This window comes from Falco cherrug, chromosome 1, assembly GCF_023634085.1.
Source record: "Falco cherrug isolate bFalChe1 chromosome 1, bFalChe1.pri, whole genome shotgun sequence".
Taxonomy (NCBI): Eukaryota; Metazoa; Chordata; class Aves; order Falconiformes; family Falconidae; genus Falco; species Falco cherrug.
In genome coordinates, this window is record NC_073697.1 from 39,781,354 (window position 1) to 39,804,553 (window position 23,200).

A 23,200-nucleotide genomic window follows, 5' to 3' on the forward strand; every position below is an offset into this window, starting at 1 on the left:
GCTGCACAACTTACAAAAAGCCTCCTCTTTACAGAGCAACAATCTCTCATTGCTGCTAGGACTGAAGAGAAACAGCTCCCAGTCCAAAGGCTGCAAATCTACCCGCATCCACCAAGCGTGTGACAAAAGAGGGAAAAAATTAAATCTGCACGGTTCTGTAGTATAATGAAGCAGCAAAATAACAGCAAGTCAGCAGTTTTCAGACAAAAACAGCTAAGAATAATGCCCCTAAAAATTGTGCTTTGACAAACAAAAATGAAGATAGTTTCTTCAGTGCATTCATTAGTAATCTGCATCACCTAATTTTGTTTTCTGGATCCATTGGATGAGATCCAGTTAAAAGACCATGGCCATGACAGTAATATGTAGCACTAGAATGGTAGGGCAGATCCTGCAGAGCAGTGCAGGTGGTACTTTGACTATTCAGCTGACCAGCTGCTCTTACGATACCTTTAAACGAAGCTATCATTTAGGTGCCTCAGTCCAGGAGCCAAGACTCACCCTTCCACCTCCATCTTGCCAGCCATCGCTTCGACCTTATCCCTCTCCATCCCAGACAACTCCTGGATGCAGGCTCCCTTTGCCCATTGCTCCCCCAGTGGGATCCTGGGACCCACCGCTCAGACTTTAAAAAACATCACAACAAATAGCATGGATGTAGAAGCATTGCTTGCTCATTGCTGCTCTGAGCTTGCATAGATGCAAGACTCCAGCCACAGATTTCAAAATCACCAAGCTGTTTCAAAATGCAAGCAGCTCATTATTTATTTTTGAAGTGCATTTAACAGAACAACACTAAAAAACCCAAATGCAAGTAACTGAGAAGCACTAATAACCCCAAATGAGGGGGGGCACCTCTCAAGGGTTCCTAGAGAGTTTTCAGACTTCAGCTTCATGTGCTTACTCAAAACACAACTATTACCAAGGCAGAACAAAGCGACTCTCTGCAGCTATTTAGGACAGGAAGCAAAGGATGCTGTGTCCAACTGATAGTGCAAAAGGAATTTTAAAAAGGCAACATGTAATGTCTCAGGCCTGGAGCCAATTTGCTTCAAAGGACCTTGGTGTCCCCAAAGGGAAAATTCAGATAAAATAAAAAAAAAAAAATGAAAAAAACCAAACACAACACCCCACACACACAAGTAGAAAACAAAGAAATTATGCACGAAGCTATTATATTTTGCAGGGTGATTTGCCTCCAGCAATGGTCCATACACTATGGACCATGCAATGCTGTGCTCTTAAATCTGTTCTTCAGCCCTGGGGCTGCAGAGCTGCTCGTTATCACAGGACCCAGGAATTTCCAGGCCAGGAGGGGCTATCCTGGCCATCGGATCTTCTTCATAAACAGAGCAGCCTGGCAACTCCCAAGCAGGCAGAATCATTCTGAAGTTACTACATCCATGAATGCCTAATCCAGCCCAAACAGGGCACACCAAACATTTCCTCGGTGGGATTTAAATCAGTTTGCAACTCTATCATGGTTTTAGCCAGAGAAAGTGGAAAGCGAGGAGTGCTGGCGCCGATCAGGGGATCTTCTCTCCAGCTACATCCCCTCCCAACGCACCTTCCATGCATTTGGTTCACGATGCTTTTGGGTAAGAGAAGTTTCCCTTGTGATAACCCAGCAGTGCCCCAACAAGAAGAGCCATTTCCCAGAGGCACGTCATTACCCCACACAGTAAATGAACCCTCTTATCTCTGGGTATTTTCCCCAGAAAAGATCAGCTTGCAAAGCCACTTCACCTTCAAGCCAACAAAAGGCAAAGACAGCAACCACCCAAGGCAGTTTTGTTGAACAGTGTCCTGCAGAAGAGATTTCTTTAGGCCCCGTCCTACATGAAGACTGAAGAGCTAAACACCATCTCTCATATATTTACACCTTTGGCTTGTCAAAATACGGGGATCGTTCAGCAGCACTTTAAATGTCTTCCTTGAGAGGAAAAAATAAAGTCCTGACTTTTCCTGTTTGGGAAGTGGGCAAGGGGAAAAACACCATAGTACACTGGTTCAATTTAAAAAAAAAAAAAGAAACAAAACACATACGGCACAGGATGTGTAAAAATAGGGCTCCTGATTAGATCAGGACAATCGACTATTTATGAGTCCCACCTTCTTGGCTTGTAGAGGGACTTGTCCCTCTTGCCCACACCATGCCAGCAACCGCCCAGGCTTGCACGCTCCACGTGGGAAAGCCAGCTGAAATGGGTGCCTTGCAGCATTAAGTTATATGAATTTAAGGCACACTTCAAAGCTTTGAAAGGGCACACTGGTTTAGTTAAGATCAGTTTGATGCCAGTCAATTAATGCAGCTCCTGCCTTTACAGAAGGTCTTGGGTTTGGACTGAAGTCCCAGTGAGGCAGTCTGCCTCAACACAAAACTATCCACAGTGACCCTAAATAGCAAAGGACAGACCCCAGCTACACTGAAGCCCGCTCCCCATGCCATGGGGTGGGTGCGCAACCCCAACATGGCTCAGGGAGAGATGGTATAGCACATATACATCAGGCATTTAGCAACAAAATCTGGGAGCTCCGGGGTTCGTCCTCCTCCAAACCCGAATCAGGTCCCCAAATCATCCCCCAGTTTTTCCAGCCCACCTTCTCCATCCCAGCTGGGGCACAGGAAAATAAAAGCCAAAAAAACATCAAACTTCCCACATAATCTGTACCCATGTTGTTCCCAAACATACAAGTGAACGGAGACACAGGTCACTGGAGCAGTTGCACGGAGCTGGACGTTCGCACACGTGTGCTCCTCCACCTACCCCTTGGGAATGGCTATTTTCAGCCAGTTCAGACAGTGAAGCTCACAACTGAGGAATTATCTTTACGCAGCTGTAGCCGTTTCAAGCATGAGCTGCTCTAAAAATACAATCCATATTAAGGAGACTCAAAAAAGCAGCCAAGAGCTCATTAAAGAGCAGCGGAAAGCCTAAGTGAAAAACAGCCTTCCAGTTTGTGCTTCAGCCTGAAAACAACGATGGGGAGGACTTCAGAGAAATATCCAGTCTACCAAAATGTCACGTGAGAAAAGCACACCCCCAGACAAGAGCTGGGTCAGCCCCCGCAGCACCTGCAAAGGCCTGTCTGTAGATACACACATATATACATACACGTGTATAGATATGAAGTTTATATGTAACAGCTGGAAACCACAACAATTGGAGTGGACGCAAAACATGGCATCCAATTGCATTAAACAAATAACAGGACAGATGAGGCAATCATCACTGCTGTGGTCTTACAAAAATAAGAACAAAAGTGCTATTGTCCAGGAAAGAGAAGGGAAGGAGAAGTATTCACGTGAAGGGCTTGCAGCAGAAATTTAGCTATCTAGTAGTATAAAACCATATATATATATATATAAAAATAGATATATCTCGAATCTGATAGCAGAGGGAGGCCATGAGTCATGATTCCAGAATTGGAACAGTTCCCTTGTGTCCAAATCCTCTTGATGGAAGAGGAAACAACCCACTAGGAACAGGGAAATGCTTGGAATGCCTCATTATTTTAAAGATGCAAATGCACTTAAAAAAAAAAAAATAGGAGCAACCTGTTTGCCCTCACATTCATAAAATCATCTCACTACCAGCCTCAGACTTCTGGTTTAGTGGTGTCAGACCAACTGGCTCCAGAAATGCAATTATTTCTGAATCTGAATTAGCCTGCATGCCACAGTGTAGGAGAGTCAGTTCATTTCATGTTGTATGTGGACCACTGAGACATGCTGGGAAGTGCAAAAAAGTCCCACAACAGACAGATGCAGGAGTTTGTTGTGAGCAAAGGGTCCCAAGAACCTCACACAAACACCTCTGTGACATCTCCCATGCAGAACTGCTTTATCTTTGAATTTTCTTGTTGCTCAGTTTAAATGACACCTCCTGAATGCCACAAATTAACAGACCAGTAATTACCAACCCTGCCAGAATGAACACACAGACCAGGCTACAAGCTTCCAGAAACACACCTACTTCTTTCCCTCCTGCCAGACGGTGGGCAAGCAGACCAAAATTCTTATATTTAAAACTTAAAATCTTTCAGGGAAAGCATTCCAAAATGCAATTACCCTAAATACAGCAATTTTTATTCTGTATCTCTGCCAACGTGAAGTCGTTGCTTTTTTCATGGCATTTTTCATCTTACAGACAGGAATTTATCTGTTTGTATTATCCCTCCCCACTTAGGAGTGCTAGCTTCTCCCAAAACTCCTGGACAATCACACACCAAAAATAAACAAATTTTTCCTTTATTTTACCTTTTCTGAGCAAACACAGCAAAAAACTCTAAAGTTTTGACACCACATAACATGTTTCTGTGGAAAACCTAATACCCAGCTTGCTACAGCAATACCAGCTAAAGGACTGGATGCAAGCATCCCATTCACACACAGACATACTGCAAGTAGCAGCCAAGAAAGAAGAAATACTGAAAAAACACAGATTTTAGTGAAGAAAGTCATCCCTGGGCAACAGTTCACTCAACTGAAAATAGGACAGAAGTGGTTTTCTGTATTTTACCTTACCAAACCAGCTCGCATTTCTAACGCAGGGTTCAGCCCAGTCCCTGGTGAGCAGATGGTCAGGTCAAAAAACTCCCTCACTAGACACAGTAATTGCTGGTGATTTTGAGCAGAGACCAATGGAGACTGTGTTATCAGCACTCCTGGGACAGCCTTTGGTCTTTGCACTGATGGGGCCAGGCCAGAGCATCTGCACTGTCCCTGCCTGGTTGTATTTCTCTTAGCCAAGGGAAGTTGCAGACTGCAGGGATACTAGCATCAAACTTTCACAAATTCATGAAAAGGATTGAAGAAAAATACCTTCATATGCAACAGCTGAAGAAATGCCTTAAGATACCTCGTAGTCCTGTGACTTTTAGCTAGTTCTCCCAAGAAATAGAGCAGAAAACAGGGATACTCACACTGCTTGCAGAGATAGGAGTGCTGCATCTATCAGTTTATTCAGCAGAGCTGCAGCTGCAAGCCCTATGGAAGGGGATGGTCCCCAGAAGACTGAGTCACAGACATCAGACTTGGAAAAAAAAAACCAACCTGTTAAAGCATTCCTAAGTGTCACATGGAATATGCAGAAGGATATCAACACCCTGGTTTTTGAACTAGCCTTTGCAGGACTGCTCCTTACAACCCTGTAACAGACCTTTCTGCTAGTGTAAGATACGACTCAGAAGAGAAAAATGCTGCTTTCTCTAACTCAGACAAGTATATTTCACTCCAACATGAAAAAGCACATAGACTTTCAGCAAAGCACATTTGTGTTTGAATTTATGCATGTGTACTTTGTATAGAGAAAAAGCATGTAAAATAAACTAAGCTGGGGGCAATTCAATCAGAGCAGCAGTTTCAGCTTGCTTCTGCAGCTTCACTTTTGTTACTTCGGAGGTTCAGAAAACACCCACCACACAGTCTTGCTGCTCTTACCCCAACCTCAGTCACTGAGGCTGAGCTTGGATGAAGCATCTTCTCAGTCGACACTTGGAAGCACAAGGAGACAATTAACAGCACATTTTGGGGCTATCAGCATCACAGCGTTCAGCTAGCTAAACAGTCAGACAATCTCAATCTCGAGGTGGTTTCCTTTCCCTGGAGCTCTCCCACACCCCGTCCCGTCTTTCAACACTGACTTCCCTTCTCCTCAGGTCCTCTCCCTGAAGGAAAAAGGAAAGCAAGGTGAAGATCTAAGCATGCCAAGCCCTGCAGCACAGAGGCTGCGGGCAGAGCAGCAGGTACATACCTAGTCCTCAGAGCCAGCACATATCACAAACTACAGACTGTGCAAACACAAAATCAACTGGATTTCTACAATAAATTCCCACTGGCAGTACCTTTCAAGTGCTCTGTTCCCATCAGGACTCTTTGCTTTAGATTATATTCTCCTCTTGACAAGGAGCTTTATTTTTGTGTACACTGCCAGACACTCAAAGGCAAGTTATTTTTCAAATAAACGTCACTTGGGTTGAGCCAGGTTGAATCTCAGCTTGCACTTCCTGCTTTTATTTCCAGCTTCCATTTATTTTTCTGCCCTTGCCGCTGTGTGCAGCCTCTGCAGTGCAGTTTTATCCACGTGTGTAATTAAACATGGTTCTGTTATTATTACCTCTTAAAGATTTAGGACTTTGAGTACAGTCGGGGAGAATAAAGGCACTTAAGCACCTACATCCCTCATATTTTACCCTTCTAACTCAACTGTCATTTATTATTGTTACGTATAGTTTCCAATAAAAATGAAAGCGCTGCTTAACTAGCCCAATTTGCATTTATTACCCTCAGACTAACTGAGCATCCTGCATATTACACTCCAGTACCTGACCCAAATCTGAGCATTATCACTAGAAACATTCAAGAAAAAGTAAAAGCAATTATGCTTTTAACCTACATGACCAAAATCTTGTCCTGGACAAGACACAGACCCATTCAGAAAGGGCAACCCAAAGAAACAAGCCTCAAGTCCAAACAAAGCTGTGCTCTGCATCCCAGCTACTGGGCATTTCACAGTGCTTTGGATCAAGGCATTAGAAAGCCTGTGTTTGACCCCACCTAGATCTCCAACAGACAGCTGTTTTTAAGGAAAATAACAAAACACAACTTCATTTCAAGGTTATTTTGCATGAATCTCTATTATTTAAGAGATTAAGAAAGGAATGGAATTAGATCGCACTTCCCAGGAGAGAGTATTTTGTTATTAACTTCAGATTTTCATATATTTAGTTTAAAAAATAAATCAAAAAAACAGACAAATGAAGATTAAGAGCAGACAAATAAAATGGACAGAAGGTCCATAAAATGATAATAAAAGTACCAGTGGGTTTTTTTCCTATTACAACTATTTGTGTCAAAAGAGTTAACTCCACAATACTATGGGAGGGTTTTATGAAAACACAAACACCCCTGACATATTTTACAGCAATCCGTGGATGTGTCATCTATCAAGTTCCCTTCCAGCACCTAATTTGGAATTCTCTCCAAAATAAAGTGCACGCAAGTTTGTCTGGCATGCAACAATTCATGGCACAATACCAACAAAAGATGTTCATTTTTAGTTGCTGCTTCCGAACCAAGAAGTGAACAAGCAGGACCAACATATGATGAAGTATATTGAAAGAAGCTGTTGGTTTAGTCGGGAGGTTTTTTGTCAACGGATAAATTCAAGACTAAAACCTTTTCTTAACATAATTTCACTCCAAAAAATTGCTAACAAGTAGGAGCAGGCAGACGTGGAGGAACCATCTACCTAATAGTACTGCATGGCTCCAAACCTACTTCTGCTTCTGAAAAACACATTTATTTATTATTTTTACCCTGCCTGTGCTACCCCGCTGTTAGCGGGCTGTCTCAAACACTGCAGCATGCATTTTGGTCACTGGAGAGTGCCACCCAAATTCCCAGAGACTGCAAGATAAATCCACACCTGCAGCAAAGACCACAATTACAGGACAAATTGGAAAACTCCAATTTCCAGTTTGTCTTATCCAGAACATAAATGTCCCTATCTGTTCGGGCCAACTCAGCTTGCATTGCAAAAAAAGTAAAATTCTTACCAGGACCACAGCGTCACATGCTGTGCTACCATTTCAGAGGGGTGATCACAAAGATAACCATCACTACACGGCTTTAGCTTCTGTTGCTTTGTTTCATAGAATCACAGCATGATTTGGGTTGGAAGAAACCCTAAAGATCACCCAGTCTCACCACCCTGCCATGGGCAGGGACACCTTCCACTAGACATGGTCACTCCCAGCCCCATCCAGCCTGGCCTTGGACACTGCCAGGGATGGGGCATTCACAGCTGCTCTGGGCAGCCTGTGCCAGCGCCTCGCCACCGTCACCATAAAAATTCCTTATGTCCAATCTAAATCTTCCCACTTTCAGTTTAAAACCATTGCCCCTTGTCCTGTCACTACAGGCCCTGGTAAAAAGTATCTCTCAAACCTTCTTATAAGCCTCTTTACATATTGAAAGGCCAAAGAGAACTCTTCTTAAAAAGCAGCTTTCTATAGTCCTGCATGGGAGCGCAGGATCTAAGAAAAAGCTCAGAGTGGGGTTTCTCTAGCACTTAAATGCAAAGGAGGTCCCACAGCATCAAATACTGCTGAAGGATTCCACCTAAAACTGAAAGATTGTTTCAGTTTCAGTGAAAGCACCCAGGGCAAAAGAGTAGAAGTAAATCAGTAACACAGACTGCACCTTTCCCAGGCGAGCTAGCCAAGCTCCCTGCATTGCGCTGTACAGAGCAGCCCCTGGAGCCCACACAGCTCAGGGCTGTGATCACCCTGAGCACCCTGCTCAGGTCCTATGGGCAAAATACCCCCCAGTTTGTGTTGGGCTACAGGATGCAAGACAGATGCAACAGCATTTTAACTTGAACTAGAGTTATGACTTTTAATTATTCAGTTTCCCAGACATCTATGAACTTTTTAGACTAAAAGCATGATAGCAGCACAAGGGATTATTCAGAACAGGAGGCAGAAGACAGGTGAGCCATCTACCATGTATTTTTTTCAGAAGCAGTAGATGCCAAGTGCAGCATGGTTAGCATCCAAAAGAGCTCTGCTACACATGTACACGTAATCTATATCCCCAACACAACCGTGCAGCCACAGCAAGCACTGCCTTTTTGCTCGCTAGCTGAAATGCTTTTGGCATCTCAGTTAAGTTCTAGAAGAAACTGAGAAGGAAAATGCATATTCCCCAAATGGAGTATGTGAAATTCCTGGACTCTCCCTCCAGGAAAGATGCTTCAGCTGAAGTTGCTTGGCCAAATACCAGGACATATCTGATTTCAGTTCTTTATGAGAGGACCCGGGCATTTCATGGACATTACCTATCAATTAAATGCTCTTCCACTGCTTCAAAAGGATGATGTTAAGCTTAAGAAAAAAATGTATCTACAAAAGTAAACAGGCAAAGTCACAAGACACTGAAAAACAACAGTCCATCAGGACAGAGACCATTCTTATATGTCAGTGCACAACACAGCTGGGACCTCGTTCCCCAGCTGGGGTCTTTGGCTTTGGTGGAACATGTTTTGTTCTCAGTCCTGCACCTTTCCTGCAGCATGAGAAAGTGATTCTAACTCTGAAGACCCCCATAAACAAATTATACTTCATCCTGAAACCACAGAGATAGAAAATCTCTACAGGTGTAGAAATTTTAAGCAAAGGAAAACTGATTTGAGAGACCAATGGCTCCAGAAGATTCACAAAGCATTCATGGTGAGCAGATCTCTAGCCTCCTTTTAAGAAGTGATTAGCAACGAGCTCTGTAAACTTGAAGGGTTAATCTAGAATCATATACTCTTACTGAAAGAGCTGAGCATGGAGTTTCTATTTCTATTGAAGGCAACATCTCACTCACAGGAAAATCCCATGAGGTTGGTTTCTAAAGCAAGACCACAGGTAAATTCACTCTGAATTTAAAAGCCATCAGTTTCCTCCATTCCCACCCCAAAACCAGACCACTCGTTCAGCCTATTCGCCTAACATCCCATACCCTGCATCAGCTCTCCACTCCTGGATTTTGCTGTAGCCCCAGCCAACTCTTCTCACTCGCACGCAATTATCACTGCATCCTCAGCTTCATGTCCTCCAGCAGTTTCCCAATGCAGGTCACCAGTTCCGGTTGTCTTCTCCACACCTGTACATGCCACCCAGCTCAGGCTCATCACACCAGCTTATGAAGGAAGCATCATATTATGTAAACTTTCAGGAAAGGGAAAGCTGAGAACAATACCGATATACTCTAACAGCCTTTCAAGAAGGATATAATTTCTCTAACAAAGTCAGATTATAATCTTTTGGTGTCCAATTCTCTCCAAATCAGACAGAGAAAGAAGGAAATGGATTCACAAGATGGTTCAGCTGTCTTTACTCTCTCTAGATCCTAACAATCATCCACCCAGAAGGAAAACAAAGGCTAGCTTATGAACAGTGATATTTGGAAAATATTCTGTTAATGGGTACCATCTTCCAGGAGAGTATATCTATTAGTAAGGAAGTTCCTATCCACTTGTGCTTCAAGACACCAGCCTGAAAGTAAAGTCTACAGCCTCATCCATCACCTGAAACACTGCCAAGAGCCGCCTACACATTTCCAACAACTTATCTTACTTTTGAGCTCTTCATTACTCAGCAGAGAGGAAAAAAATACTCTTTACACTCATTTTTTCCCTTTCTGTTCTTCTTGGATGGCCATGGGGGGCGGGGAACCCACAACAACCACTTGGCTTCTCAAGTGAATCTTTTATGGCAAGCCTGGCAAATCTCTTAACATTACTAACAGATTTTAAGGAGGAGATTTTGTTCGCTTGCTCTTGCAAACCTGAAACTCAAAGCAAGCACATAACTAGGCATCAGTCACAGCCACACACCCTGCTCTGCCGTGTCAGTAGCCTTGGCCCTGACATCCGCAGAAGGTACTGCATGGGGCGGGAGCACAGCCAGCTAGCAGCTTGGGAGAGACTTTTGGACCTTTATTTGTCACAGAAAGGGAAGCATGAAATTATTTCAATGATGAGATGAAAGAGCGGGGGGGAAAAAAAAAAAAAGCTCCTCTGGGATGCACATGAATCATCAGCAGGCTGGCCCAGGGAGAGAGGTACAGAGGAGGGGCAAGGTTATTGTAGCTTTACCAGCACCCCTACCCCCTTGGCACAAAACACGAAGCATAGCATCTCCAAACTGAGCAGCGGCAACTGTGGGGACACCTGAGCTCAAGAAGGTTTCAGTCCCTCTGTGTATCTTGTGTTCTTGAAAATCCAGAACTGAAACTCTTTCACTGGGACAGCAGCTTATGAGTGTAAGACACCCAAGCCACAGCTCATCACACAACTGTTGAGCTAAATCCTCATCTATTAATACATCCAAGGGCAGATCTTCAGGCTTCCTCCTCGTCCACCCAGGGCGGTGCAAGGACATGTGCGCTCACAGCATTGCTATCTATTGTGTAGGACACATCACCGCACCCAGAGAGGACAACACAAAGTGAAATCAGCTCCGTGACAGTCCTGCTCAGACATGAGGATGTCACACAGACATGTCAGGTCATTCTCCACAGCACCCTTAAAAGCCTCTCCCTGTGCACAGAGTGCCCTTACTCATGTGCTCCTGCCACACCAGGGACAACACTGGGCACATTCACAGCACACTGGACATGCAGGCCAGAAGCAAATTATTAAAAAAACAGATCAGATAACAGGTTGCTAAACAAGAACCTAACGTGCTACAGGGATTTCAGGAAGAAAATGCTCGCCTTTGCAGATTCGGACCTTTCCATCACTGCCACCTGTAGTTTAAAATCCCAAAGGCACCAGTTCACCCCAAAAAGCAGGATTATGACTAGCCTCATCCTCAGCTTTCTTAATAGCTATGGTTGAGAAGCAGCAGAAACAGAGGATTTGCTCACCTGCTGTTCTGCCTCAGCTAATGCTGCTCTCAGCTCCTTTGTGTCTAAGTGACTGAAAGAGCACAAATCAGTGTGTGTGTGTGTGTGTGTGTGTGTCTTGCCTGAGCAAATTGCCAGCCCTAAAGCCAACCCAGCAGGAGAGATAATTATCCGTACACGGACTTTCCAAATCAAAATGGATTTGGAAGCAGAGAGAGGAAGTTCCAGCAGACAGGCACACCGTGCATCCTCGCTTCTGCAAGACAGACGGCACCTGAAAAACAGGCTGCATATTACAAAGGAGCAATTCTTTACAACGACCTAAAACTGCGTCCAGAGATTTCATTAAAGAATGTTACTTCCCAAGGTACAGCCACAGGAAATCAAAAAGCCTGGACTCCTGTCTTCAGATTTTTCAAGAAACTTTGGCACCTAACCCAGTGAGTGGGACAAACTCTCCCCAGAAGCTTGGACATGTGCTTACTGGAAATGCCACAAGTCTCACATGCATGAGGCAGCTGATCTGCACAAGCAGAGTAAGCCAAGCTTCAGCAGAAAGGTAGAAACACACTGACCCCCCCAAAACTACCATACAGAATTCATGATGGGCAAAGGACCAAGCTGCATGGCACCACCTACTACTGAAAGGACATCACAACCAGCCCAGCTATCGCTTTTGGACCTCTGCTCATGACCAGATAGACCAATGGAAGAAAAGTCAAGTACCCTACTGATCCACAGGGAAAGGACTTCCAGAAACCACCTTCTTCACTTCAGTCCCCCCCACACGGTCAACCCTCCCTAACGCACTACTGACAGATGTACAGCTACCCTACTTTTCCTACCCTTCAGACAAGATGCTCTGTAGGCAAATGAGGGAGCCATGACAAGATTAAGGATTTAGGTTTGTCAGGGGGGTTTGTTAGCCAAGAGTCAGGACAACCTACAGAAGAAAGCACTTCTGCTCCAACCCTGCAAAGTGCTCAGAATTAACGCCAGGCTCTCTGCAACAGTCACGGTAAAATACCCAAACCAAGCACCTTTGTAGGAGCAGAAAGAAAACCGTTACTGTCGCGTATCACTACAAAGGAGGAAAAAAGCGTGCTTCTTCATTTCTTCCCTACCCAAAAAGGAAATTAAAAAGGAACAGCTAGAAGTATTAAATGCTTGTGGGTGGCAACGAAACTGCTTAAAAGACATATTTATATGCTCTAAGGCAGCAGTATAGTAACTATGAAAACAGGCTTCAAACATTCACACATACACACCCTCAGCCACCATGGTTAAACAGCAGTACAGGAGGCTTTCAAGAAATAAAAGAAAATTTTTCCAACTCTGGAAAATTAAAGAGCACAAATTCAAGTAAGCTAAGCACACATACAATATAAGCCGGGGGGGGTGGGGGGGTGGGAAGAGGCATGTGAAAAGCTAATTAGTTAATATACAATAAGCTAGTAGCTTCTTCAAATATCAGAAGTAGGAAACCTGCCAGAGCAAGCAAGGGAACAGGAGCCTTTTCAGGAAAACTTCTCTGCTGTGCAATGGCTGGAAAAATGGTTTGCAGCATCCCACGAATAGGACTACAGAGTTTCTGCCCCAAAACTTCCCCAGCTGCTGCAGACTGAGAAGTTAATAGAAGACACTCAGACCAGCTCAGTAAAACAAACAGTTGTGTTTGTTCCAGAACACTCAAGGTGCATTAGACAAAACTGCCAGGCCACAAACACCAGGTCAGCAATAATCTATCACTAATATTGTGGTTACCGCGAGAAAAGCGGAATATGGAAAACATGCTACTAATTTCTTTAGTGGCTTCTGCAGTGAGTGAAGAATCCTGCAAGCTACAAAGTACTAAATGTGACTGAGCAAAGTAGAAGTCTTTTTTATGAAATAGTTAGCAAACACATAAAAAGTACAATCCAGTGGAGACAACAGTTTCTTTGGGTGCCACTCACATCTTATTCACTAGCACTCTTTGAAGGAGTCAGACTTGTTAACAAGGGGGATCTGGTCAACCTAACAGACATGAATTAAAAGCATTCAAATGAAAAAATAGATGGTTGATATTCTTCTAGTTCAGTGTTTCACAGTGGTTTGGAGAAGGGGATGAACATCAAGATGACATTTCGCAGAGGACACGGAGCTATTGAGTTGCATAAATCCCAAAGGGAAAAGCTGCAAAGGATCTTACAACACCGAGTATAAGGTGACAAAATAACAAATACAGCTCAGCGTCAGCAGTGTAAAGCAAGACACTTGCAGGGGAGGAACAATGTGGGGACAAACCTTTTATAATACACCAACAGCAAGGTGCTCCGAATTAACTACTACTGCTGAGGAGGGACACCAGCAGTATTGTGGTTGTATTGTCGGAAGTGTTGGCTCAGACCACAGAGACTGCAAGGAGAGAAAGTAAAGCAGAAAACATCACTGTGCCACTTAATCTCAAGAAGTGAATCTGCATCTTGATCACCATGTGCAGCTCTGATCTTTCCAGCATCATCACAAAAAGGCGATAACTGCATGACAAAAGATAGGAAGAAAAGCAACAGGGATAATGAGCAATTCAAAACAGCTTTACCAGGAGAATGGAATGAATTGATTATGAACCTTCAGCTTGGAAGGCAAAAAAAAAATAAAAAAAAGACTGACTTACTATTTCTTATAATCCTTTGTGAATGCCTAGACCTTGTCCTAGCAAAAAAACCCACCAATTTTAAACCCTTAAGGAATACACAATCCACAATTAAACCACAGAACTCATCACTGTAAAATGTTTTAAGGGCAAGAGCACTAGCAGACTAAAATGTTGATGAGGGTTGTGGAGAAGAGATCTATGGGATGCTCCTGAACAGAGAAATGCTGGTACAAACTGTGCTGAAAGGCTCTAAAGTGCAGACTACAAGACACCAGAAGCATGTATCTGTATTTGCTCTGTATCTCATTTGATAATCACCTACTCCTCACTACCCTCAGGTACGGGATGATGAAGACGAAAAGCTTATGATGCCACCAGCATGAACATTTTCATGATTTTCTCAGCTAAAGAAACAGCTGTCTCAGAAGACACTTTCTTGCATCTATCCTAAATCCCCACTGCTGCAATTGCAGTCCAGACCCCAGCCTGCACGCAGTCATGAAAGAAGAGCTTTTCTTCATCTTCTCAACAGTCTATTCTGCATTTGAAGATTGATTGTGTGCTTGTCTTCGTCTTCTCCAGATTAAGCAATCCCAGTCATTTCTTTTTTTTTTCCTCCAAAGGCTGTGTTTGCTCTCCTTTGCGAAAAATATCCAAAAAGTCATATTACTAGGCTTCTGCAGCCACAGACTAAAGGCCAGTTCATTTATTTATTTTTAGAAAAAGAAAAAAATCCTTCAAACCATGAGAAGTGGTATCAGAAAGAGCATGACAGAAAGGACAGTCTAGGCAGACTGAAATGCCACAGGACTCTGCCTACAGCAGTACAATCAACCAAGCTCCCAAGCTACTACTATTCTGCAATCCTCTGTAGGCAGGACAGCAGAGAGCTCTAAAGATGAGCTCAGCTGCCAGCTTGAGATGAAATACTGCTAAGTCATATGCAGTAACAACTCCTGAAGCCACGAAGACAGGTTACTAGAGCAGCCTTTCCCCACAGATTCAAGCGAAATATCCCCTTTTACCTTACTACCTCATAACACTGCTGTCACATACTGCTACTGCAGACAAGGTGCAGGGAGGGTAAGTAGGAAAATAAATTCAGTGAGCTACCGAGAGCCCAGACACAGGACCATATCCCACAGAATAGGAACAGGCATTTGATAAATCTGTTCTTTGACAGTGATTCATTAAATTCCATAAAGGAATGTACTTCTGTAAGAAAAGCCAAGAAAATACAAGGTATATATAATTAAGCAGTACATTCCTGCAAACTGTTCCCTTCAGACTGCATCAGGGTGCAGACTGAAATAAAAAGGGTTATATGAAATATAAGATTTCAGCATTTCAAAATTGTTTGCAAAACTTCAGGACTGCAAACAGGAAAGAATCCATAAAATCTGAGATAATTAAGTAAGGCATACCTTCAGGCAGAGATTGCCGATGCTCGACACATTAAACCAGACCAGTCCATCTCCCAACGGACCGCTAATGCCAATAGAAGATTATTTCACAGAAGCAGCTGCTGATACTTTTTTCTCCACAACACAAAACCTGGAGCTAAACAGCATCAGCCTGACCAGAAGGGAATGCTAATATAATTCAAGCAGTATTGCAATGAACTGTCTTTTAAAAGACGCTTAATTATGTACATATGAACAGAGACCCAGGCTCATTTTCAGGAGATTGCAGTTTCCCAGTCTGGGTGGCAGGAGAATGGGCTGAAAGATGCTTCAAACGATCCTGCAAGGCTTTTATTAGCAGACAATTTACAGTTGTTACAAGCAGCTTCCTGAGCAAGCTCTGTGGCCAACAGTTAGTGTCTAGACGTTCTGTGCTATTTCTTCACAGCATTGCTTTGCTGGCAGTTAGCATTTCACGAATTACTGTGTAAAGCAAGGGATGGGATGTGTAGAGATGGGACTCGCGACCCAAGGCAAAGCGTGGCACGTGGCACAGCTGAAGGGTGCTAAGTCAGAACAACAACTCAGTACCATTTTAGCCCTGTTAACATGTAAATTCTCACAGTGTTCAACCTCAGGGGATTTTTTACAGATACTGTGTATGATTTTCAGATGATCTCAGTTCTTACTGTGCCTGGGACCTTGAGGAGGTGCTTCTTATCCAGCCCCAGCATGTGCAAGAGAAGGTCCACTTCATCCCAAAGCTGATCCAGGGTCTCCTTCCTCTCTCCTCATGCAAGGCAGGCTTGGCTGAAGGACAAACCACAGCAATCACAGCCCCCTACCACCAGTAAAGGTGGTCCCAAGAACAAGCAGAATGACACTGTACCATCTTTACTACTACACTCCAAAATACAAATAGGGAAGCTGTTAAGCCAGAGGCCTATCATTACTCCTTGCTTCACATCTGTAACACAGACAATTATCCTCATCTCACCCCCTGGAGCAAAGATTAGGACCAGCTTGGCCAGCCTTCGCTCTTAGCACCCAACCCAGAAAACTCAAGTCTGCTGCTTCTGCTCATTACTGTGTCATGGTTTCCATGTTCACCTAACCCACCATAAACCACTTACATTCCCCAACCAAATAAAACAGCCTTGTACCAGGTGAGGGAATTGCACACAGCTTGTGGAAGAAGGACATGTTCAAGTTCATAGACATTAGATGTCTAATACCACAGCTGCCCTCCAGACCCAGTACCCCGTCACCAAATTCCATGTGCCAGTCTAGATGCTGGGAAGGCACAAAACAAGCCCAAGATAAATTGGGGGTGAACTGGTCCAGCTGAAAACCTGCCTTAGCAGGGGGATTGGACTAGATCTCCAGAGGTCCTTTCCAACCCCAACCATGCTGTGATTCTGTGACTTTTGCCATCACCAAGTCCCACATTCCCATCTCCACCCTCCTCCCTGGGCTGGAAACAGTATTTGTGCTACCACACAGCAAAACACCTTGAAGCAGAGCTGTGTTGAAACAAAACGTTTTTTAACTGGTTTATTTTTCCATCCAGATCCATTTTCCAGCCAGGTTTACCACCAGGCTTGTACTGATGCTGCAACTTTCAACTAAGGAGATGCTGGGGAGCTCAGAGGGGCTAAGTGAGAGCCCCAGCACTTGCTGGACCCCCTCCATAAGTTTGTGTCTAAGAGCAAAGCCTCAGCTTTCCCAGTCCAGCACCAGAAACCTGAATGACACAGGAACAGGGCTGTAATAGTTCCAGCTCAGCTCCATTTGAAGCTATAGAATAAACCAGAGAACATCCCCCCTTCCAGGACATCAGCACCAGCTCAGGAGTCAGGATCTTAGACAAACTGCTGCTATGTGCACTGTGACATTGCTCCAGCCTGGACCCAAGGTAGCACCGAACCATGTCAGCAAGATGGGCTGCAGCAACAGCACCTCTGGCTCCCACACGTTCAGCTCAGGTATCTCAATGCTCCCCCCAGAGAGCCAGCCAGAGCCTGAGGATACCAAGAAGGACCTAAGGTGATGCTCCTATGGGAGATGAGGTTAGTTAGATCCGTTAGTCCCAGATGAGAACATTATTTGTCAAGAATTCAAGCCAGAAGACCCAGAATCCTTAAAGAAAAAGGCAGCTGAGGACCTCTGGCTCCACTGCTTAAGATGAACCTGAGTATGGGGGAGGTTACAGGCAGGGGATGAACACAGCGCGCTGCCAGCACTGTAAACGGATCAGCCAGGTAGTTCCAGGTCAGCCAGAGCAACACTAATCCCAGACACAGTCATGGAAGAGTTGATAAAGGATTCAAGGAACAGAGCTGAATTACAGTCCTGCTTTAACCTCAGTCAAGAGCTGCTTAGTAGAAACACTACCCTATCAAGTATGCTTAATTTCATTTTTGGGTAAAACAACATTGTAATCTCTCCAAACACATAATTAGCAGACAGATATGAAACTCCTATTAAAAATATAGTTCTATATAAAAGCACAGACTGGATGATTAATTGCTGTCTGCAATACAAAATGTCTCAGTTTTCTAAAGGGGCACAGGCAAGTACTAATCCCAACATAACTGATAAAATCTCAACCACGAAAGAACAATCTAGAAAGCAAATATATATCTAAAAAAAAAAAGGGGGGGGGGGGGGAGAAAAAAAGACCAATAATACAATTTGCAGATGACACAAAAGCTGGAAGAATAACAAACCATGAAATCAGACAGCCGTGGAGAACAATCGCTTGGAAATCTTGATCCTTCCCAGCAATTTGCACTACAGGAGAACCAAGTGCCAAGGTACAGATGTAGCAACGAGGAGCGTGATCCATAGCTACAAACAACTGTGCCCCCAAGAAAATAACTCTGCATTAAGTAACAATTCTTGTTACAATGCTGAGGAGAAGAGAGACTGGAGAAGCTCTCAGTGCACAAGCAGGAGACTACTACAGTACCGATGTAATTTTATCTGCATCTAAATCGGAGAGGAGACAGCAAGAATACTGTAACTACACCTATGTGGCCAGATAGGGCTTTTTTAATTTATCAAATGCTGTTTAAAAATCCTTCACCAATTTCAAAAAGCTGCAAATGCAGCTCGAGAGCAGGAAAAGGCTTTTCAAGAGACTTGCAGAGCTCATGCTGTATAATCAAAAAAAAGATTAAGTAGTGACTTGAAAACACAAGCCAGTATTTAAACAGTGAGGAGACACCAGGTGTTAAAGGACACTGCAGAGGAGCACAGGAAAGGACAGTAAAACACCTGCAGGCTGAAATCAAGAACTTTTTCTAAAATTATTAGCAATTCAGATAGTCACACAAACTCCTCCTTAGATGACAGGCTGAGCACAGGGAAAAGTGACTGAAGGTATACAGCCCACATTTGTGGGGTGCCATACAAGACAATCTCCCTGTTTTTCCTGCCTTTATTCTGTACCAGTTTGAGTCGATCATTTATAATCTAGGAGTACAGCACAAAGCACAGGACATTTTATACAAAGAACTAGGGAGAAGATAAGGGGAGGAAATAAGTGAATCACAGAAGAAAGCAAGACAGCATCAGCCATGCAAATAAAGTAATCGCTCAGCAAATGCTGTATGAGGTTGCAGAGTGAGGGACTAGCCTCTTCTCAAAGAGTAACTGATTAGAAACCACAGAGACATCCATCCTTACTTCCAGTGAGCACAGCTAGAACATTACAGACCAGGGTTAGCTTCCCATCACACACACACACACACAAAAAAAACTAACAAAAAAATCACCCACAACACAACCTAACCAACCAACCTGCTGAAATTACAGAAAAATCACCAAAGAGCAACAAACTTGATCAGTCAATTGAGCATAATAAAAATCAGAGTATTCAAGCGTCACAGCTTAGCCAAGAGGTGGTTTTAAGCAAGAAAGTTTCTTTTCCCCTAGAAGGTTACCTGATCCCGCAGAATTAAGTGATTCTTAGAAACCTAGATACAGAGAGGAGATCCAAAAATACTCTGCAAAACCAAGAAGTGTAACGCAAGGAGGGGGGAAAAAGAGGAATTAGAACAGCAGAAGGAAGTGGAATTAGAAGCAATGGATATAATTAGTAGAGGCTGAATAGCAGGAAAGACATCCTGAAGAGGATTATTTTGATTCCAGGAGCATTGCAGACTCAAGGGGATCCCCACAAAGACTCACTGAACTTGTTCAGTGTCCTCCTTCAAACACAATGACTTTCACTGTCGGGTATTGGGCGGTGGGAAGGGAAAAGAGAGACACCTTGATGGCATCTCCCATTTTGTATTTCGAATTAAATTCCTCTCCTTGAGGAGGGGCAGGCTTCATCCCACATCTGCACACTGCCCAGCACAATGGAGTCCCGGCTCATGCCACTGAATCCCAGAATCACAGCAAGAACAGAGCAGAAAAAATAGGGCTGGAAGGGACTTCAAGAAGGCATCTTTTCATCCCCTGCCCCAGGGCAAGAATTACTACACTTGCTATTTTTCTAACAGAAAATGCTCTCCCTGATGGGTGGGACACAAACCCACCCAGACAGATGAATTTTTTGGACCTTAAATTTAACATCTTAACTCCCCCCCCTCCGTCACCCTCTGATAATAGCAACTCAGCCTTGAGCACTATGCCAGGGCAACACACACCAGCTGCAGACAGAATATTTCACTCTGCCGAGTCAGAAACTGATAAAAGCGTAATTCTGCAAACAGGCCCCACTGGCAGCTGAAGCCCAGCCGTCCAGCCTTTTTCTGAACTGTGCTTTGGGACTGCTGTTCCTAGAAGGGAAGCCAGGCTGGCTCCTGAAGACACACTTCTTCCATGATGCCTACAAGAAGTGAGTCACCTTTTTTTTTTTTTTTTTTTTTTTTAAAGTTTCCATCATCCTCTTTTCCGGACTCTCCAGCACATCATGTTTACCCTGGGCTGGTCTAGTTTCAACTCTTAAAAATCCTTGGAGCAGGTATTACTTACACTTACATCATTAATACCACCCCTGATGAAGTACCGCTGCGCTCCAACAGTTAATGCTAGCAAAGCACAAACCTTTCTTCCCCCAGACATTAGAGTTTCTTCTCTGGGTATGCAAAGATAGACATTAAGCCCAACTCCTCATCTACCCTTAATACTGAGAAACAAGATCAACTGCACTTAGTGCTACGAAATGGAAGGAAAACACCCACACTCTTCATTCCAGCAGTTCCCAGGCATTTGAACCAGTTTTTTCAGTTTTGTTAATAATCTAATTCTCAGCATCTCCTACCATTCAGTTTACCTGTAAAGGCTTCATTCACAGGAGAACTTCTGAAAGAAAACTGCAAAAAGTCACAAAAACTAAACGAACAGGCAACCCTATAGCAAGATAAATCCAGTGCTCTATTGCTCCACAAGTGAAAAGCTTTTCCATTTTAATTTTGTGCCCACACCGCAGCATCACTGCAAGTCAAACAGCTTAAAAGCATTTATTTTTAAAGACAGCCACACAAGTCATTTAAAACCATGACTTTGTAAAACTTAAATACTGAAAAGATATGAAGGGCTATTGTAGAGGGGGTGGGACCGGAGGTTCCAGCCCTGTTTATACCAAACACTCCCACCTGGCACTGTGATTTCCAGCTCAGCAGCGACGCAGACTAGCTGAAAGGGGAAGGTGAAATTGACTGTGCTGCCCTGCAAAAGGGCACCACGCTCTTCTTGCCACAAAAAGCAGCAAAGCTTAGCACCAAATTTAAGTCTGCAATAATACCACTATTTAGAGTTTGAAGCCAAGTATTTCTGGTAACACACCTCTACCTTTCCCCACCTCTCAGCCTGATCAGTTTGGTTATGATAAGCTATAAATATCCTCTACCCATCTGTATCATCAGCCTTCCAGAGAACAACACACACGCTTGTGCTCAGCATTGCAAGTAATGTGTTTTGGTTTAGATATGAAGTTTCTTGGAGAACTTCTGTTTAAAGAGGGGGAAGGAGGGACGAGGTGTCTCAGTTTGCCAAATCCATTATATGGCTTCTACAATATACAAAATACAGCTATACTAATAGCACATGGTCTGGATAGCAAGGAAAGGTCTTAGATGTCCATAATTCATGTAAAATACAGTATTTTTAAAAAAACATCAGGTGGTTTCTCATGAGACGCAGGCTTCAGTTAAACAGTCAGCTACCGCATCTTTCAGATTTAACAACGCAGCTGAAGCCACTGCTGCAAAATCCTAATCAGCATCACAAATACCTAAAAGGCTAAAATGCCAGCCCCAAGCTCAGGAAAAGCAAACGGGCAGCACTCCTGGGCACACAGCTATATCCATCTGTGCTCCTCGGGCAGGAGGAGAGCTCGGCAGATGAAGCCACAGCTTCTCCCAGCTGAAGGATACTGCAAGAACCACTGGGAAAAGATGCTTAATAGGAGAACAAAGGATCCATTAAGCAAACAGAGGCATTAACTCATATCATCATCAGGATGGTAATTGTACCCATATCCATTGCTTCACAATTAGCCATGGTTTTTGTGAAATGACCAGAAATCAACAAAAAGGGCAGGCAGCGGTTTATATGAATAACTCTGACAGATTCTGGGCGAAGGGGAGGAAAACCCCCTCCTTCCTTCCCTGACCCACACCCCGTCGGGGAGGGCAACGCCAGTCACCCCGAGAGCTGCCGGGGGCCGGCCGGGGCGCAGGCCCCGAGGAGGGGCAGCCGGGCCGGCCCGGGGGGGGGGTCAGCCGGCCACAGCGCTGCCACCACAGCCGGCCGGGAGAGGCCACCCCGCGGCCCCGGCCCGGGAAGGGGGGCGGCCGCCGACCGAGGGTCGCCACTCACGGCGCTCCCGCCCCCCGGGGAGCCAGGCGGGGGAAGCGAGGGGGCTGCGGGCACTTCTCAGAGACCACTATTGATAAAATAAGAACACAAAATCTCCTCACTGCTTCCAAGTCCCTGGGAGAGGGGGGCAAGGCGAAGCCTGCCCGAGCCCCCCGCCCTGGCTGGCCGCCCCGAGTCCCGCCGCACCTGAGCGTGGGGCCGATGCAGGCCGTGTCGGTGCTCTCGATCTCCCGCAGGATCCGCTCATGCTCCGCCGCCGTCTCCAAGCTCTCCAGCTCCGCCATCTTCCCCCGCTCCATGGGACTCCGCCGGCCGGCCGGCCGACCCACCTGCCCTGCCCTGCCCTCCCCGCCCCGGGCAGCACCAGCAACCGGGGCCGCCCGCTCCGCTCCGCGCGGCTCGGCCCGGCCCGGCCCCGCCGCGCCCGGCACGCCGGGAAATGTAGTGCGGGCGGGCGGGAGGCCCCGCCGCGGCCTGCGCCGCCGCACGCCCGGCAGCCGAGAGGCGGGGAGGGCCCGGCGGCAGGGGGCGGCCCCATGGCGCTGGGGGGGGGCGAGGCCGGGGCCCGCCGGGGCGGCGGGTGCGGAGCTTCCCTGGCGGGGCGCGGCCCCGCGCGTTCGGTAGTTCCCTGAGGGGCGCGGCCCTGTGGCGGCATCGCCGTGAGGGAACACGGGCCCCTTGGCCGTGACACCCGCCATGAGGGGACACAGCCCCGTGGCAAAGACACCATGCCATCCCCTTGAAGACAAACAGCCCCATGGCAGTGTCACCCACCATGAGGAGACACAGCCCCATGGCCGTGACACCCACCCCGAGGGGATACAGCCCCATGGCAGAGATCCCATGCCATCCCCTTGAAGACAAACAGCCCCATGGCAGTGACACCTGCCTTGAGGGGACACAGCCCCATGGCAGTGACACCAT

At 45.2% G+C, this 23,200-nt stretch overlaps 1 protein-coding gene across 3 annotated transcripts in view; it reads right to left on the minus strand.

Annotated features, from left to right (window-relative positions):
* EXOC6B (exocyst complex component 6B) overlaps positions 1 to 22,769 on the minus strand; it is a 312,139-nt gene extending 289,370 nt beyond the window's left edge. For 2 of the 3 annotated variants that reach the window (XM_055706484.1, XM_055706491.1), the window contains exon 1: positions 22,463 to 22,768. In XM_055706484.1, the coding sequence (XP_055562459.1) occupies positions 22,463 to 22,575 (113 nt within the window). In that variant the 5' untranslated portion in view covers positions 22,576 to 22,768. Of the gene's footprint in view, positions 1 to 22,462 lie in introns of all 3 variants that reach the window. The other variant, XM_055706488.1, reaches the window with a different exon arrangement.
* Positions 22,770 to 23,200: the final 431 nt, after the last annotated feature.